We start from the raw sequence: 18,973 nt of genomic DNA on the forward strand, positions 1-18,973 counted from the left end.
ACATTTAATGCTTCAAATGTTGTTTTTGTCACGAGCAATTTTTCATACCTAATTTCATTTTAACACCATTGCATTTACTGCAGTGAATTTATGAATCAGGCTTGTCAGTGCAAAGTTTTCTTGTTCCTCAATCCTCTCCAATTGAATCCCTTTCTTACTTTGCCTTTCTTACTCACGCATTGTCTCTTCTCTCGTTCTTCAGGTATATTCCAGTTGTACTGCTTTGCTTTCCGTCACCTGTCCCCCTCCATTACATAGTGTGAACACTGGGACTTCAATTAGCAGAGCACCGATCACATAAAATCAAGGCTAGAGCCCAGAATTAATGCTAATGTAAAAGCTTTATGTTGGCAGCAATTGTTCAATAGCAATCAACAGGATGAAAATGCTGAATGGAGACTTTGAAGTGTGAACACGAATATGCCAGGAGTAATTAAGCTGTAAATTGGATACTTAAAAGAAGTGTCCCACATTGTAGCAGCAATGCATCACTAGTTCAGTGTTCATCTTGCACAAATGAAACAGGACTTGTTCAATGAGAAAGCAGTGGGTTGGTTACAAGTGTATTTCGTTTTGGTTCGATCACATGTAGGGTCTATTTTCAGTATTCTTCCAGGAATGGACTTGGACAAGGAGGGCCATTAAGAGCAGGAAATGGCTACGAGCAGTGATAAGTGGCACCAGTTCTGCCATGAAGTCTCATAGCTTCAGGTTAAACACGGGCAAGGAAACGTCCTGCTAATTACCACGTAACGGCTACCATCAGCTGATGAATCAGTTTTCCTCCATGTTGAACACCACTTGGAGGAAGTACTGAGGGTGCAAAGGGCACAGAATATGCTTTGGGTGGGGGACTTCATTGTCCAGCGAGTAACTCACCAATCCCAAAGCCTGTCCACCATCTACAAGGCACAAGTCAGGAGTTTAATGGAATACTCTCCACTCGCCTGGATGAGGGCAGCTCCAATAATACTGAAGAAGCTCGACACCATCCAGGGCAAAGCAGCCTGCCTGATTGCTCCTCCTTCCACAAATATTTAAACCCTCTACCTCCGACGAACAGTGGCAGCCGTGTGTACCATCTACAAGATGCACTGCAGTAACTCACCAAGCTTCCTCAGACAACATGCTCCAAACCCATGACCACTACCATCTAGAAGGGAAAGAGCAGGAGATACCTGGGAAGCCCACCACCTGGAGATTCCCCACCCTGACTTGGAAATAGATCACTGTTCCTTCACTGTTACTAGGGCAACCTGGAACTTCCTCCCTAACCCCAATGTGGGTGCACCTACACCTAAAGGACGGTTCAAGAAGGCACCACCTACTGAAGGGCAACGAGGGATTGGCAATAAAAGCTGGCCTGACCACACCGTGGAAATGAATTTAAAAACTCTGCTACAGAGTAGATTTCTTGTAGCAGGCAAAGCTAACCGTCAACAATCACAGAGGTGCCTCAGGAAGAAGACATTGAAAAGCTGTTCCAGTTCCTTATGCAAGACCTTCATAAAACCTGTAACAACATTGAAAGTGGCCATGAAAGTCAGCAGGGCCATTAATTTATATATGGTATGCTTGTTCCAGCATTGGAGTCACTTTCTGGTTTGGTCAGCCACTTCACTGTACACAGGTCTATCAAAGACTACACAAATGCACTGTCAAACCAGTTCAATTACTTTCTACCTATTGCCACTGACATCAACAGCAATGTGAGGGTAACACAATTATGCAGATCACCAGGTTACATTCAGGCCTCTATGCACATCAGTCCAATCAGATGTAACTCAAAAGGATTTTTAAAAATCTCAATCTGGATCTGGTACGGTATCACCAGCAGGAAATCATATGAGTCAACACCTGCTTCCTCAGAGATTCAACATAGAACATAGAACTGTACAGCACAGTACAGGCCCTTCGGCCCACAATGTTGTGCCGAACTACTCTGAAACTAAGATCAAATCAACCTATTCCCAATCATTCTAGTGCACTCCATATGCCTATCCAATAACCACTTGAAAGTTCCTAAAGTGTCCCACTCCATTACCATAGCTGGGAGTGTGTTCCACGCCCAACCACTCTCTGAGTAAATAACCTACCTCTGACATCCCTCCTGTTTCTTCCATCATTAACCTTATAGTTATGCCCCCTTGTAACATCTACATCCACCGAGGAAAAAGTCGCTGTACGTCCACTCTATCTATCCCTCTCATCATCTTATACACCTCAATTAAGTCACCTCTCATCCTCTTCGCCCCAATGAGAAAAGCCCAAGCTCACTCAACCTTTCCTCATAAGACCTACCCTTAAATCGAGGCAGCATCCTGGTAAATCTCCTTTACACCCTTTCCAATGCTTCCACATCCTTTCTATAATGAGGTGACCAGAACTGCTCACAACACTCCAAATGTGGTGTAACCAAGGTCTTGTACAGTTGCAGCATAACCTCATGGCTCTTAAACTCAATCCCCCTGTTAATAAATGCTAACACAGTATAGGCTTTCTTCATAGCTCTATCCTCTTGGGTGGCAACTTTCAGAGATCTATGGACGTGAACTCTGAGATCTCTCTGCTCCTCCACATTCTTCAGAACCCTGCCGTTAACACTAATTTGTCCTACCAAAATGATGCACCTCACACTTATCAGGGTTAAACACCATCTGCCTCTTTTCAGCCCAGCTCTGCATCCTATCAATGTCTCTGCAGCCTACAGCAGCCCTCCACATTATCCACTACTCCACCAATCTTGGTGTCATCAACAAATTTGCTAACCCAACCTTCAACTCCATCATCGAAGTCATTGATAAAAATCACAAATAGCAGGGGACCCAGCACTGATCCCTGTGGTACACCGCTGGTGACTGGGCTCCAAGATGAAAATTTACCATCTACCATCATCCTCTGTCTTCTATATGATAGCGAGTTACTGATCCAATCGGCCAGATTTCCCTCGATGCCATGCCTTTTACTTTCTGCATGGGCCGACCATGAGGCACCTTATCGAACGCCTTACTAAAATCCATGGCGCGATTCTCCGCTCCCCACGCCGGGTGGGAGAATCGCAGGAGGACCGGGCGACTCATGACACGCCCCCCGGCGCCCCCTGCGATTCTCCCACTCCCCGCTCGGAAGAATCGCCGCTCGCCGTTTTTCACGGCGACCGGCGATTCTCCGACCCGGATGGGCCGAGCGGCCTGCCGTTTGCGACTGGTTCACGACGGCGGCAACCATACCTGGTCGCTGCCGTCGTGAACATGGCACCAAACGCTGGTTTGACGCTTGTGGGGGGCGGAGAGGGGAGTGAGCACCACGGCCATGCTCGGGAGGGGACTGGCCCGCGATCGGTGCCCACCGATCGTCAGGCCGGCGTCTCAAAGGGACGCATTCTTTCCCCTCTGCCACCCCGCAAGATCAAGCTGCCACATCTTGCGGGGCAGCGAAGGGGAAGACGGCAACCGCGCATGTGCGGGTTGACGCCGGCCAACATGCGCATGCGCGGCTGAAGTCATTAGGCGCGCCGGCCGTGTCATTCTCGGCGTGCCGGGCCTTGACGCCAGCGACAAGGCCCGGCGGCCGAGAATAACGGAGCGCTGCTCCTAACCCCCCGGGTGGGGGTGAATAAGGTGAGAGGAGCGGCCTCCGAGGCCGTCGTGAAACGCGGCCGAGTTCACGACGGCCGTCTCGATTTTCCACGGGAGCGGAGAATTCCGCAACATGTATACGACATCAACTGCTCTACCTTCATCTATGCACTTAGTTACCTCCTCAAAGAATACAATCAAACTTGTGAGGCAGGACTTACCCCTCACAAATCCGTGCTGACTATCCTGGATTAAGCTGTATCTTTCCAAATGATCATAAATCCTATCCCTCAGGCCCCTTTCCAATAATTTGACTGAAGTGAGACTAACCGGCCTACAATTCCCAGGATTATACCTATTCCCTTTCTTGAACAAGGGGACAACATTCGCCTTTCTCCAGTCTTCTGGCATAATTACTGTAGACAGTGAGGACATAAAGATCAAAGCCAAAGGCTCTGCAATCTCATCCCTCGCCTCCCAAAGAATCCTAGGATATAACCCATTAGGCCATGGGGACTTATCTATACTCAGGCTTCTCAAAATTTCTAACACATCTTCCTTCCAAATATCTACCTCCTCCAGCCTACCAGCCTGTTTCGCACTGTCCTCCTCAACAACATGGCCCCTCTCCTTTGTGAACACTGAAGAAATGTATTCACTTAGGGCCTCTCCTGTATCTTCAGACTCCATGCACATGTTCCCACTACTGTCCTTGACCGGCACTAACTTCATCTTGGTCATTCTTTTATTCCTCACATAAGTGTAAAAAGCCTTGGGGTTTTCCTTGATCCTACCCGCCAAGAACTTCTAATGCCCCCTCCTAGCTCTCCTAAGCCATTTCTTGAGCTCCTTCCTAGTTATCTTGGATCCTTCAAGTGCCCTAACTGAACCTTGTTTTCTCGTCCTTACATAAGCCCCCTTCTCCCTCTTGACAAGACATTCAAACTCTTTTGTGAACCATGGTTCCCTCACTCGAACATTTCCTCCTTGCCTGACAGGGACATACATATCAAGGACATGGAGTATTTGCTCCTTGAACAAGCTCCACATCTCAATTGTGCCCATCTCTGACAGTTCCTGTTTCCATCTTATGCTTCCCAATTCTTGCCTAATCACATTGTAATTACTGTTCCCCAAGTTATAAACCTTGTCCTGCCGTATGTTCCTGTCCCTCTCCATTGCTATAGTGAAAGTCACCGAATTGTGGTCACTATCTCAAAAGTGCTCTCCCACAACCAAATCTAACACTTGGCCCGGTTCATTACCCAGTATCAAATCCAATGTGGCCCTGCCTCTTGTCGGTCTATCCACATATTGTATGAGGAAACCCTCCTGCACACACTGGATTAAAAACAGCCCCATCCAAACTATTCGAATTATAGTGGTTCCAATCAATATTTGGAAAGTTAAAGTCACCCATGAAATCTATCCTGTGACTACCGCACCTATCCAAAATCTGCATTGCAATATTTTCCTTCACATCTCTGTTACTGTTTGGGGGCCTATAGAAAACTCCTAACAAAGTGACTGCTCCTTTCCTATTTCTAATTTCAGCCCACACTACCTCAGTAGACAGATCCTTCTCAAACTGCCTTTCTACAGCCATATTATCCTTGATTAACAATGCTACTCCTCCACCTCTTTTACCACCTTCCCTAATCTTACTGAAACATCTAAACCACGAAACTTCCAACAACCATTCCTGCCCCTGTTCTATCCATGTCTCCGTAATGACGACAACATCATAGTCCCAGGTACCAATCCATCAATCCATGCTTCAAGCTTACCAACCTTATTCCTGATGCTCCTTGCATTGAAGTAGACACACTTCAAACCACCTTCATGCCTGCAGGTCCACTCTTGTGACCTTGGAAACTTCCTCAGTACTGCACTACCCTCAACTTCTAATGCCATCTCCTGGACTACAAATCAGTTTCCCATTCCCCCCCCCCCCCCCCCCCCCCCCCCAAGAACTGTAGCAAACTTCCCTCCTAGGATATTGGTGCCCCTCTGCTTCAGGTGTAACCCGTCCAGTTTGTACAGGTCCCACCTTCCCCTGAATGTGCTCCAATTATCCAAGTAACTGAAACCCTCCCTCCTACATCATTCCTGTAGCCACGTGTTTAACTGCAGAGATCTCTCCCTGCTCCTCACCTCGCTAGCACGTGGCACTGGCAGCAAACCAGAGATGACAACACGGTCTGTCCTGGCTCTCAGCTTCCACCCTAGCTCCCTGAATTCCTGTTTTCCATCCCTGTCCCTTTTCCTACTTATGTCGTTGGTACCGATGTGTACCACAACTTGAGCCTGCTCCCCCTCCCACTTAAGGATCCTGAAAACACGATCAGATATTTGTTGATTTCATTCATTTTCAATCGCCTATATCACTCTTATTTGAAAAACAATAAAATAATGGAATAATGACTCCAGTGAGACCAGAGCAGTTATTAAAGATGGCATATAGCTACTTATCATTCGGTGGGAAATTCGGGCCCTTCCTGCCAGCAGGATCTTTTGGTCCCTTTGAGGGTGAGGCCCCACCCCTGTGTGGGTTATCTGGCCGCAGGATGCGGCATGCAAAATGTCATGGACATCAGTGACACTGGATGATCCTGCCAGTGGCCAATGCTGACCTTCCTCCACTGCTCGAAAACACATGGCAGGGGGTAGGTAAATCACACCCACAGGCAGAAATACAAGTACAGCAAAACATATGGGTGGCACGGTGGCACAGTGGTTAGCACTTCTATCTCACAGCACCAGGATCCCGGGTTCAATTCTGGCCTTGGGTAACTGTGTGGAGTTTGCATGTTCTCCCTGAGTCTGCGTAGGTTTCTTCTGAGTGTTCTGGTTTCCTCCCCAGTCCAAAGATGTGCAGGTTAGGTAGATTGGCCATGCTAAATTGCCCCTTTGTGCCCAGGGATCTACTGGTTAGGTTATGGGGATAGGGTGGGGGAGTGGGTCAAGGTAGGGTGCTCTCAGACTTGATGGGCCGAAAGGCCTCCTTTTGCACTGTAGGAATTCTGTGATTTCTATGAACTCATCGCAGAATCACAATTATTAAATATCACATTAGTAACCTGAAGCACCAATTCACATGTCTGGACCAACTGGTGAGCTGCTGGCCACATTAAAGTCTGGATCCAAACTCGAACAAAAGAGCTAAACTCAAGAAGTAAAGTGAGAATTACTGCCCTTTACATCAAGGCAGTATCTGACCGATTATGGCATCAAGGAGCCTTAATAAAAATGAAATCAATACGAATCAGGGAAATCTCTCAACTGGTTGTAGTCATACCGAGAACAAAGGAACATGGTTGTTGGAAGTTAATTATTTCAGTCTTATGTCATCACTGCAGGAGTTCCTCAGGGGCCCCACCATCTTCAGCTGCATCACCAACGACCTTCCCTCCATCAGAAGATCAGAAGTGGGGATGTTCACTGATGATTGCACAAAGTGTAGCAACATTTGCATCTGCTCTAGATACTGAAACCATCCCTGTTTAAATGCAGCAAGACCTGGACAATACTCAGGCTTGGGCTGATAATTGGCAAGTCACATTGGTGCTATGCAAGTGCCAGGCAATGACCATCTCCAACAATAGAATATTCAATTGTCTCCTGTTGATGTTCATAAGACCATAAGACTATAAAACATAGAAGCAGAATCAGGCCACTCGTCACATTGAGTCTGCTCCGCCATTTAATCATGGCTGATATTTTTCTCATCCCCATTCTCCCGCCTTCTCCCCATAACCCCTGATCCCCTTATTGATCAAGAACCTATCTATCTCTGTCTTAAAGACTCTGGGTGATTTGGCCTCCACAGCCTTCTGCGGCAATGAGTTCCACAGATTCACCACCTTTTGGCTGAAGAAATTCCTCCTCATCTCTGTTTTAAAGGATCGTCCCTTTAGTTTGAGATTGGGCCCTCTGCTTTTAGTTTTTCCTACAAGTGAAACATCCTCTCCACGTCCACTCTATCCAGGCCTCGCAGTATCCTGTAAGTTTCAATAAGAACTCTCCTCATCCTTCTAAAGTTGTGGTCCCAACACAGACCTCTGAGGCACACCACTAGTCACCAGCTGCCATCCTGAAAAAGACTCCTTTATCCACATTCTCTGCCTTCTGCCAGTCAGCCAATCCTCTATCCATGCCAGGATCTTACCCTGAACAGCATGGGCTCTTAACTTATTTAACAATCTCTTATGCAGCACCTTGTCAAAGGCCTTCTGGAAATCTAAATAAATCACGTCCACAGTTCTCCTTTGTCTAACTTTCTTGTTACATCCTCAAAGAACTCAACAGATTTGTCAGACATGAACTCCCTTAGACAAAGACATGCTAACTCAGTTATTTTATCCTATTTTATCATGCACTTCCAAGTACTCCGCGATCTCATCTTTAATAATGGACTCGAACGTCCTATCAATGAGCAAAGTCAGGCTAACCGACCTGTCATTTCCCGTCTTCTGCCTCCCTCCCTTCTTCAGCAGAGGTGTTACATTAGCAACTCTGGGACCCTTCTTGCCTAGTGATTCCTGAAAGATTATCACTAATGCCTCCAGAATCACCTCAGCTATCACTTTTAGAACCCTGGGGTGTAGTCCATCCGGTCCAGATGACTTATCCACCTTCAGTTCTTTCAGTTTCCCCGGAACCATCTCCTCAGTGATGGCTACTACACTCACATCTGTCCCGATTCTCCTGGAGCTCTGGCATCCCACGGTATCTTTCACCGTGAAGACTGATGCAAAGTAACTATCCAGTTCGTCTGCCATTCCTTTGTTTCCTATTATTACTTCTCCAGCCACATTTTCCAGTGGTCCAATTACTATTTTTGCCTCTCTCTTTCCTTTTATATGTTGAAAAAAACTCTTCCTATCTTCTGTTATATTACTATCAAGTTTGCACTCATATTTCATCTTCTCTCCGCTTATTGCTTTTTTTAGTTGTTCTCTGCTCGCTTTGAAAGGCTTCCCAATCCTCTAGCTTCTCTCTAATCCTCGCCACTGTGTATGCTTTTTCGTTAGCTTTTATGTTGTCCTTGACTTCCCGTGTCAGCCATGGATGACTTGTCCTCCCCTTAGCATGTTTCCTCCTCCTTGGGATGAATTTCTGCTGTACCTCCCGAATAACCCCCAAAAACCTCTGCCATTGCTGTTCCACTGTCTTCCCTGCTAAGCCCCTTTTCCAATCAACTCTGGCCAGTTCCTTCCTCATGTCTTTGTAGATGGCATTACCACCACTGAGTCCTCCACGATCAATATCCTGGGGGCTACCATTGACCAGAAACTGACTTGGACTATCCATATAAATAATATTGATACAAGAGCAGGTTAGAGACTGGGAATTTTGCAGAGAGTAGCTCACTTCCTGACTCCCCAAAGCCTATCCACCATCAACAAAGCACAAGACAGAAATATGATGGAATATTTTCCACTTGCCTGGATGCAATGCCTACAACACTGAAGAAACTTAACACAATCCAGGACATTTAATTGCCACCCCGTCAACCAACACAAACCTTCATTCCTTGCACCATTGGCATATTGTGGCAGCAGTAAGCATCATCTACAGGATGTACTGCAGTAACTCACCAGGGCTCATTTCACAGCACATTCCAAACCTGCAATTTTAACCACCTGGAAGGACAAGGACAAGGACAGCAGATGAATGGGAGCACTATCACCTGGGAGTTTCCCTTCAAGTTACACACCATCTGGACTTGGTATGATATCTCCATTCCTTCACTGGTGCTTGCTCAAAATCCTGGAACTCCCTCTCTAACAGAATTGTGGGTGTACCTACAGCACAGGGAATACAGCAGTCAGGAAGGTGGCTCACCACCGATTAGGGATGGGCAATAAATACTGGCCTAAGCCAGTGACACACAAATTCTATGAACGAATAATATTTTTAAAATTTACTTTCAAAGAAAGCCCAACATGCATTCAATGAATGGCATGGTCACGCTCCAACCTTTCAAAGCTAACACCAATGTCTCCGTTGGCCTTGACAACTACATCACTTCCTCCTTTGATGTTTTTTCTCCCCACCTCAGTGCCTCTTTGGCCGTCATTTACCTGCCCTCAAATCTGTTGACCGCTGCTAAGTAAGTACTGAGTAGGCTGTTTAGCTTTAACCAAATGTGGCCTAATTATCTCAAGGTTTACAAGTACATCATTATGAAATACTCTTATTACTCTCATGTTCTGTCCATGAAGCAGGGTCTGCAATGACAAGCCTGATGGGGCCTTCCAACACAGCCCCCAGAGGGTCTCCCACATTGTGTGGTCTACCGTGCCTTCCAAAACCCAGCTCTGCAGCAGGGCGAGGAGCTTCCTGAGGATGACCTGGAGGAGCAGCACACGTCCTTGGATGAGGAGGATGTACCCGAGAACACCGGGGAAGAGCCCACTGAAGAGCCTGAGGACGGTCGCCAAGCGAGGGCGAGGATGCGCATGAGCAGGAATGCTAGAGATGGCCTCATAGCTTCATGGAGAAAGTTTAGCTTCCCGTCCGACAGCTTGACGACCCCCGCACCCCCCCCCCCTCCAGGATAGTGACCACTCAGCGACCAGGGGATGAAGGTGGCCGAGATATCAATCATTAGGGTGCTGCCACTGATGGGTCCTTTAGTAACTGCTGCCCAGTCACTGCTGTCCAGTCAATGCAGGAGGGTGATGACAACTGCAGTGAGGAATGGTCTGTGATGCTCCTCAGCTGCAGTTATGTCTGACTCTTATTGGTCTGATGCCGACACTCTGACTTCCTGGCTCATGTGAGAGTCTATGCTTAATTCCTTTGTCCTTTAGCTCTAACGGGGGATTTGGGGTGAGAGTTTTGGGGTTCACTGAATCATACCCCAGTCCTATCACTGCAAGTGATACATTCTCTCAGAGAAGGCCTAACTGTCTGGCGGACATGGAGGCCCACTGAACGAACTTGCGTCCCGAGGGGAGAAGTACTATGTTGCTGGGGTGTGTTAACAATCCTGAGATGTTAAAGATGGTGAGCTACAATAATATTTAATGTAGTGACATATCAGAATGTGACAATGTTCCAAACTACTGGTGCCAAATTCACAGTTCAGAGAAGGTTTACTAGATTAATGCCTGGAATAAGATCATAAGACCAAAAGACATAGAAGCAGACTTAAGCCAAACGGCCCATCGAGTCAATATTTTTTTCATCCCCATTCTCTTGCCTTCTTCCCATAACCCCTGATCCTCTTATTGTCATGTGAGAGTACCCTTCAAGAAATGGGTGTTTAAGAAATGTACCTTTAAGAAATGGAGCTGCTCATGTTACTGGAGTGATATCAGAGTGTGGGTGGAGCTGAGCTCTACTTCTGCTTTTTAGTTTCACTTTGAGAAAAGCTTGGGTGTGTCTGTTTTTTTCAGTGTGCTGCACTGCTGTTGATCTCTGCCATCCACAGACTATCTATGGATCATTTGGCGAACTCAGAATTGCAAAAATGTCTTAGCATTAAATGTAAACCTAGTGTGCTCCTGTTTGTAGGTTTGATAAGTCTTTTGGGTGTAAAAGGACAGCATACAGGTTACTTAGTGTTCTATTCTTTGGGGGGTGTATTTGATTTACTGGTTGCTAAAATATTCACTGTTTGTTTCAAAAAGGTTAACTTGAGTTCGTAGAATAAACATTGTTTTGTTTTAAGAACCACTGGTCCATTTTCTGCTATACCATACCTGTAGCGTGAGCCGTGTGCTCCACATACCACAATCTACTAAAAGTTGTGGGTCAGGTGAACTCCATGATACACTTTGGGATTCTCCAAACCCTGGCCCATAACATAATCAAGAACCTATCTATCTCTGTCTTAAAGACACTCAGTGATTTGGGCTCCACAGCCTTCTGCGACAAAGAGTTCCATCGATTCACCACCCTCTGGCTGAAGAAATTCCTCCTCATCTCTGTTATAAAGGATCGTCCTTTTAGTCTGAGATTGTGTCCTCTGTTACTATTTTTTCCTATGTGGAAACAGCTTATACAGGCCTCATAGTATCCTTTAAGTTTCATAAGATCCCCCCTCATCCTTCTAAATGGGTATGTTGTCTGATGAGGAAAGGTTGGACATGCAGGAATGTAGAGTTGAGGTTGAAATCAAATCAGCCATGATTCAATTAAATGGTGAATCAGGTCTGAAGGGCCGAGCGGCCTGCTCGTGCTCCTAATTTATATGTTCATGTGTAAAGCCCTATACTCTGCTTCTAACCACTTAGGTTGACATCAAACTCAAATTTAATGTCTAAACCTTATTCAAAGCCTTGCCTTTCACTGCATAAGTTTTTCTATTTAATGATGTTGCTACATAAGTATGTTATAAAGTAGGCTTTATTGCCTAAAAATTCATTGGGTGATGCTGCACACATTTTGTGACCTTAAAACAGCTACTGAAACGTCCAATAAACTAAGAGCTTTTACTGTCCATGCCAGAGTTGCAGTGCCTGCCAAATTAGTAAAGACTGTGGGGCCCTCACATCAAACAGGGACTAGGCCCTCTGCACATGCAAATCTGGCTCTTGTAGTCTATATGTCTGTATGCGCCCTAACCAGTGGTCCGTGAAGGGACAATTCGAGACCATCACCAAAAAGGTACTTTTAAAAAATAAATACTTACCCGAACACAGACCTGGAATGGCCAGAGTTTTGTCTGGTAGGTACACATTAGGAATTTGGTGATGGGAAGAGGGTGCAACAGTCAACATATGTCATACAATATATCCTCCAATCATATGAATGGGGAGAAAGCATTGCGGGGTCCCACTGATTTTCACAGGTAAATAGCTAATATGCACTCATTTAAGGTTCTGCGGCAGGCTCATGAATTTGAAAAACATATTCCTATTTTTCATTCTGTTTCAAATGCAGAAACAAAGTTTGGCTGTAAGGATATAATTTTTTAGGTTATGAGTGAAATCTGTCATTGTTATATTTATCGTTCATATAGCACCACCCAAAACAAAATTTGTCATTCGTCTCATTGCATCCAAAGGGCTATTTGCTGAGGTAAAATGTCTTGTCAAGTTTGCCTGCATAACTTTAAAAAGTTTTTCATTTTGTCATGTGCTTTGATGTTTTTACCTGATAAAATAACACATTCATGAAATTATCATACATTTCTAATTTCTATTATGAATCTATTTTGACCCTTAATGGTGCCTGGCCATAAGTGGGGAAGCATTTATGAAAAACAATTAGCTCACACTATCTAATTAACTAGTTACAGAATGCAGCCCACCAAAAATATAAGAACTAACATTTATAGAGCAGCTTTCACCACTTCAGGATGCCCCAAAGCTATTTACAGCCATTTAAATACTTCTTAAATTAATTGTTGCAGGAAACATGGCAGCCAATTTACACACATATAACCAATAGATTTAAACATTCAAGTTGTTGTTAATCACCTGCTTCAAATTAAATTAATCTGCTCAAGAACAAAATTAGGAAACATACCTTTCATTATCAAATATTCACTTTGAAACATAAAGAGAAGTAATGTCTGGAAGCTCAAATTTGCAGCACGCAGCAAGAACAGGACCAGTATAACTGAAAATGCACTGCAATTGAAAACACATTAAATTCAAGTAAATATACTTCATTCCAGCTTATTGAAGGGCAAAAATGAGATTTCATGCAACAGATTCTGCAAAAGAAAACCAAAAATATATATACTGAATTGCGTTGAGATTTAAAAGAGAATAGATTTTTATATGCTTCGCAATGGCACAGCAAATCAAAAATTTCAGTCACATAAAGTTATGATGCTAATACTTATGATGAGCTTACAATCGGACAGCGATATTTTACTGACACTATAAATTAAAACTTTCTTGTACAGGAGGGATTTTATGGAGCCTGCAAGAGCAGTAAACAAGGGTCCTCCTGTTTAAACCTGGAACGGGATTCTCTGACCCCCCCCCGGCCGGGTCGGAGAATCGTCCGGGGCCGGCGTCAATCCCACCTCCGCCGTGTCCCGAATTCTCCGCTACCAGGGATTCGGCAGGGGCGGGAATCGCGCCGGTCGGTGGGTCTCCCGCGCCGATTCTCCAGCCCACGATGGGCCAAAGTCCCGCCGCTGACAAGCCTCTACCACCGGCGAAAATCAAAAACCTACCTGATCGGCGGGATTGGCGGCGCGGGCAGGCGCCGGGGTCCTGGGGCGATCTGACCCCGGGGGGTGCCCCCACGGTGGTCTGGCCCGCGATCGGGGCCCACCGATCGGCGGGCGGGCCTGTGCCGTGGGGGCACTCTTTTTCTTCTGCCTTTGCCATGGACTTCACAATGGCGGAGGCGGAAGAGACGCCCTCCCCTGCGCATGCGCCGGGATGATGTCAGCAACCGCTGAGGCTCCGGCGCATGCGCTGATTTACACCGGCTGGCGAAGTCCTTTCGGCCCTGGCTGGCGTGGCGCCAAAGGCCGTTCACGCCGGTCGGCGGAGCGGGAACCACTCCGGCGCGGGCCTAGCCCATCAATGTGCGGAGAATTTCGCATCTTTGGGGCGGCCCGACGCCGGAGTGGTTCACACCACTCCAACACGCCGGGACCCCCCACCCCGCCGGGTAGGGGAGAATCCTGCCCCTGATTTCCCTTGTGTATTCCATTTATTTTTGGCTTAAATAACTTCTGTGCCTGGAAATTTGCCGGGACCGGTGCCTTTCAGATGCACCTGTTATTTTGAAAAAACAGCGACTCTCCGGAAAGATGATCTGTTTGGTTTGGCCTCAGGAAACCCCGGGTGAGATGTGGTGCTTCGTTTGACCTCAGTGATGACGCATTTTGATGGACTTGGCTGTCAGTCAATCAGCTGTTCTCAATTCTAACCTAACCCTCAAAGCTGATTGGTGTTGGCTGTTCCAGAATGTCCTGCAAAGAAAGGCAGACCCCATTTTGGGAGTTAGTTTTGGTTTGAATTCAAGAGCTGAAGGGAGCACTTTTAAATATGTCTCTCCCAGAAAGGGTGGATCTCACAGATGTCACGGCTGGGGCTCATTCAGGTAAACGGAGCAGCCAGCTTTTCGCCTTTTCCCTTGTGTGTTTTGTCTGTGTTTCCGTAGAGGTGGGATGTAAAAAGGGGGAGTAATAGATTAGATAACTGTCATGGAAATGTCCCTTTCAGAAATGTTTTTGTCTTTTCACATGGCTTCAGTGATGTCATTGTGTGGGTGGAGTTGGATTGTGGCTCTGGGTTTTACTTACACTCTGTCTTTTGGACTGGTTTGAATTTCTCAGGTTGAAATAAGTGCCTTTCTATCTTCATTTTAAAAGCTGTTTTCAGAGTGCTTGATAATTAAAAGAGATAATTGCTTTCTGGAAGGAATTCAAATCTGCTGTTTGAAAAGGGGAACAGAGTATCTGAGTCCGCATTCATGCGTGCGGAACTTAGCTATAAGTTTTTGCTCAGCAATTTTGCGTTGTCGCGTCTCCTGAAGGCCTCCTTGTAGAATGCTGACCCGGAGATCAGAGGCTGAATGTCCTTGACTGCTGAAGTGTTCCCCAACTGGAAGGGAACAGTCCTGCCTGTTGATAGTCGCACGATGCCCGTTTATTCGTTGTCGCAGTGTCTGCATGGTCTCGCCAATGTACCACGCTTCGGGACATCCTTTCCTGCAGCGTATGAGGTAGACTACATTGGTCGAGTCGCACGAGTATGCGCCGCGTACCTGGTGGGGGGGTTTCCACGTGTAATGGTGGTGTCCATGTCGATGATCTGGCATGTCTTGCAGAGATTACCCTGGCAGGGTTTTGTGGGGTTGTGGTTGCTGTTCTGAAGGCTGGGTAATTTGCTGCAAACAATGGTTTGTTTGAGGTTGCGCGGTTGTTTGAAGGCCAGTAGTGGGGGTGTGGGGATGACCTTGGGATGTCCATCCTCGCTGATGATGTGTTGGAGGCTGCGAAGAAGATGTCGTAGTTTCTCCGCCCCAGGAAAGTACTGGACGACGAAGGGTACTCTGTCAGTGGTGTCCCGTGTTTGTCTTCTGAGGAGGTCGGTGCGGTTTTTTGCTGTGGCGCGGTGGAACTGTCGATCAATGAGTCGAGCGCCATATCCCGTTCGTACGAGGGCATCTTTCAGCATCTGTAGGTGTCTGTTGCGCCCTCCTTGTCTGAGCAGATCCTGTGTATACGGAGGGCTTGTCCATAGGGGATGGCTTCTTTAATGTGTTTCGGGTGAAAGCTGGAGAAGGGAGCATCGTGAGATTATCTGTGGGCTTGCGGTAAAGCGAGGTGCTGAGGTGACCGTCCTTGATGGAGACGAGTGTGTCCAAGAATGGAACTGAATTTGGAGAATAGTCCATGGTGAGTTTGATGGTGGGATGGAACTTATTGATGTCATCGTGTAGTCGTTTCAGTGATGTCTCGCCGTGGGTCCAAAGGAAAAAAATGTCATCGATGTATCTGGTGTATAGCATCGGTTGAAAGTCCTGTGTGGTGAGGAAGTCCTGTTCAAACTTGTGCATGAAGATGTTGGCATATTGAGGTGCAAATTTGGTCCCCATGGCTGTTCCGTGCGTCTGGATGAAGAATTTGTTGTCGAAGGTGAAGACGTTGTGGTCTAGAATGAAACGGATGAGTTGCAGAATTGCGTCTGGAGATTGGCAGTTGTCGGTGTTGAGGACTGAGGCTGTTGCAGCAATGCCGTCGTCATGGGGGATGCTGGTGTAGAGTGCCGAGACATCCATTGTGACGAGGAATGTTCCTGGTTCAACTGGTCCATGGGTGCTGAGTTTCTGTAGGAAGTCCGTCGTGTCGCGACAGAAGCTGGGTGTACCTTGTACGATGGGTTTCAAGATGCCCTCGATGTGGCCAGAGGGTTCTCACACAGGGTCCCATTGCCTGAAACGATAGGACGGCCTGGTGGGGCAGCGCCCCCCCCCTCCCCCCCAACCCACAATGGGCCGAGCGGCAGCCCGTTTTCGGCCGGTCCCGACGGCGTAAATCAAACCAAGTCCATACCAGCGGGACCTGGCTCTACGGGCGGCCTGCAGAGTCCTCGGGGGGTGCGGGGCGGTGGTATCTGGCCCCTGGGGGTGCCCCCTCGGTGGCCTGGCCTGCGATGGGGTCCGACCAATCTGCGGGCGGACCTGTGCCGCGGGGGCACTCTTTCCCTCCGCGCTGGCTGCGGTCAACCTCCGCCATGGCTGGCGCGGAGAAGGACCCCCTTGCGCATGCGCTGGGATGATGCCAGCACATGCTGGCGCTCCCGCGCATGCGCCAACTCACGCCAGCCGGCGGAGGCCCTTCGGCACCGGTTGGTGCGGCGCAAGCCCTTCCGCGCTGGCTGGTGCGGCGCCAACCCCACCAGCGTCGGCCTAGCCCCAGGTGCGGAGGAGTCCGCACCTTCCGGGCGGCCCGACGCCTGAGTGGTTCACGCCACACCTCGGCGCCGGTACGGCCCGCCTCGCCGGGTAGGGGAGAATCCCGCCCAAGTTAACTAAATATGTAGAATAAAGCTTGTTTTTTGATTAAAAGCGCCTAAGAACTCTGTTGAATAACACCTGATCAGCAGGCTCTTGTGCTCATCGTAACTTAAATCAATAAACAGTTGTAGGTCAGGTGAACGCCACAATGTTCTTTGGTGTTTCCTAAACCCTGGCCCATAACATAGCCGATACTCTATGAGAATCATTGCATGTCTTATCTCTATTGTTGTTACAAATAAAGTTATTTTGTGTTTCACTTACAAATCTGGTGCCTGTAAGTCATCTGAGCAGCCAAGGGTCAAAAATCTATACACAAATTCGTAGTTAATTCACTTATGTTGGAACTCCGGGATTTTTTGGGGCTGGACTTGGCCACTCACTCGCCCAGGGTGTCGCAACAATGGTGTGGGAGCGGGTTACTGCATTAGGCAGGAGCCAAAATTTTTATTATCTACGATGGGTTGAGCTGGAAAGATTATGTCAGCGCCGTGTTTGTGGTGTGTTGGGCCTCATGACATCCTGTGGCGGATTCCCACTTGTGATACATTTGCGTGCAATGAATACTCATTGCTGTGAAATGTTATGAAAAAAATGACGTGCTACCTTCAAGATAAAGTCAATTGTTTATGAAAACCTGTAGCACCTGTTTCGTGCTTCTTGAAAGGTGGCATGCACCAGTCAGCTTTGTGCAGTTGTGTCTGACTGAGGTCAGCAGTATTCCCTGTTGAACTCTGTGACACAAGGGAGGGCAGCAAAAGAATTGCTGCTCGCTAGCAAGGATGAGTTAGTGGTGTAGGATATTTGGGGATGGGGGGGGAGCAGAAGGAAGATCCAAGGGATGACAAAGAGTATGGAGTAGTGAAAGGGAAAGAGCCTGGCATCCTGGGCGGTGGCTGAGAACAGTCAAGTGAAGAAAAAGAGGGACATAAACATGCGGCCCATACGGGGGCCTGTCTCAGGGTGCTGGCTGACAGAATCCTTATAGGATTTTGAGTTAATCTATACCATTTTAATTCTCCTCGCTGGACATGGTCTCGGAAAATGTCTTTTACAACGCATAGATGGGAGGATCAGCTGAGCCTACAAGTTCAGCCCTGTCCAACAGAAACAGAAAAACTAACATGAGCATTGAATAGTGAATGCAAAAACACAACACTGTGTGTGATTTAACCACCGCATTGTGCCCGGCACGGATCTGGGTGTGCCAGTTAAATAGAGGGAAAAGCCAAATTCGAGATTCGCACAAAGCACAAATCAGTCTGCCATTTAACCGGCTTATACAAGTATGGCGAGCATATCATTGATCCCAATTTGCAATAATTCCCATCTTATAAGCGATATTGAAGTCAAATGTAATGCCCTACAGGATTTAACTGACTCCCCAGTGAGAATTCACATGGGTGTTGTTTAGTACTCCTTTTTAAAAACATGAAGCTGGCGCAATGGATGCTATGGGGCACTGAGGAGCCATTTCCATTTTCCAGCATGCAGCTCAAAGACACTGGAACTGCTGCCCCAGTGTTTGCTGGGGCTGGGGGACCCCTCAGGGCGGTTCGGCTTGGTCGAGGGGCTGAAGAGTTCCAGGTCAGGGGTCACGCCAGAGCCAGGGGTGGGAGTTGATAGGCTTTCAGTCTGTGAGGTGTTCATGCCATCTCTATATATTGTGGATACCCATAACAGGGGCAAGTAGAACTGCTGCCTGTCTGTTCCAACAAACGCTTCCAGGACAGAGACCTGTAGTTGGTTACATGCTGAAGGTCACTAACTCCCTTTAACTGTGAGCAGCTTCTAGCTTCACAACTGAAGGCTACTGCTAATAAGAAACTGGTCTTGTTAATTGTGCTAGCACTTCTCAGCTGCAGGTTATGTTTGCTGCTTGCTCCTGCTGGTGGCTGGAAGTGCCTGGAGGCTGCTTTGCTATTTCCTTCATTTTCTATAGCTGGAAA

General features: G+C 47.2%; 1 protein-coding gene across 5 annotated transcripts in view; it reads right to left on the bottom strand.

Moving 5' to 3' along the window:
* Nucleotides 1-18,973, bottom strand: part of mfsd3 (major facilitator superfamily domain containing 3) — a 138,278-nt gene that overhangs the window by 65,940 nt on the left and 53,365 nt on the right. For all 5 annotated transcript variants that reach the window (XM_038804957.1, XM_038804961.1, XM_038804960.1 and 2 more), the window contains exon 4: nt 13,062-13,165. In XM_038804957.1, the coding sequence (XP_038660885.1) occupies nt 13,062-13,165 (104 nt within the window). The remainder of the gene's footprint in view (nt 1-13,061; nt 13,166-18,973) is intronic.

This window comes from Scyliorhinus canicula, chromosome 8 (assembly GCF_902713615.1).
Source record: "Scyliorhinus canicula chromosome 8, sScyCan1.1, whole genome shotgun sequence".
Taxonomy (NCBI): Eukaryota; Metazoa; Chordata; class Chondrichthyes; order Carcharhiniformes; family Scyliorhinidae; genus Scyliorhinus; species Scyliorhinus canicula.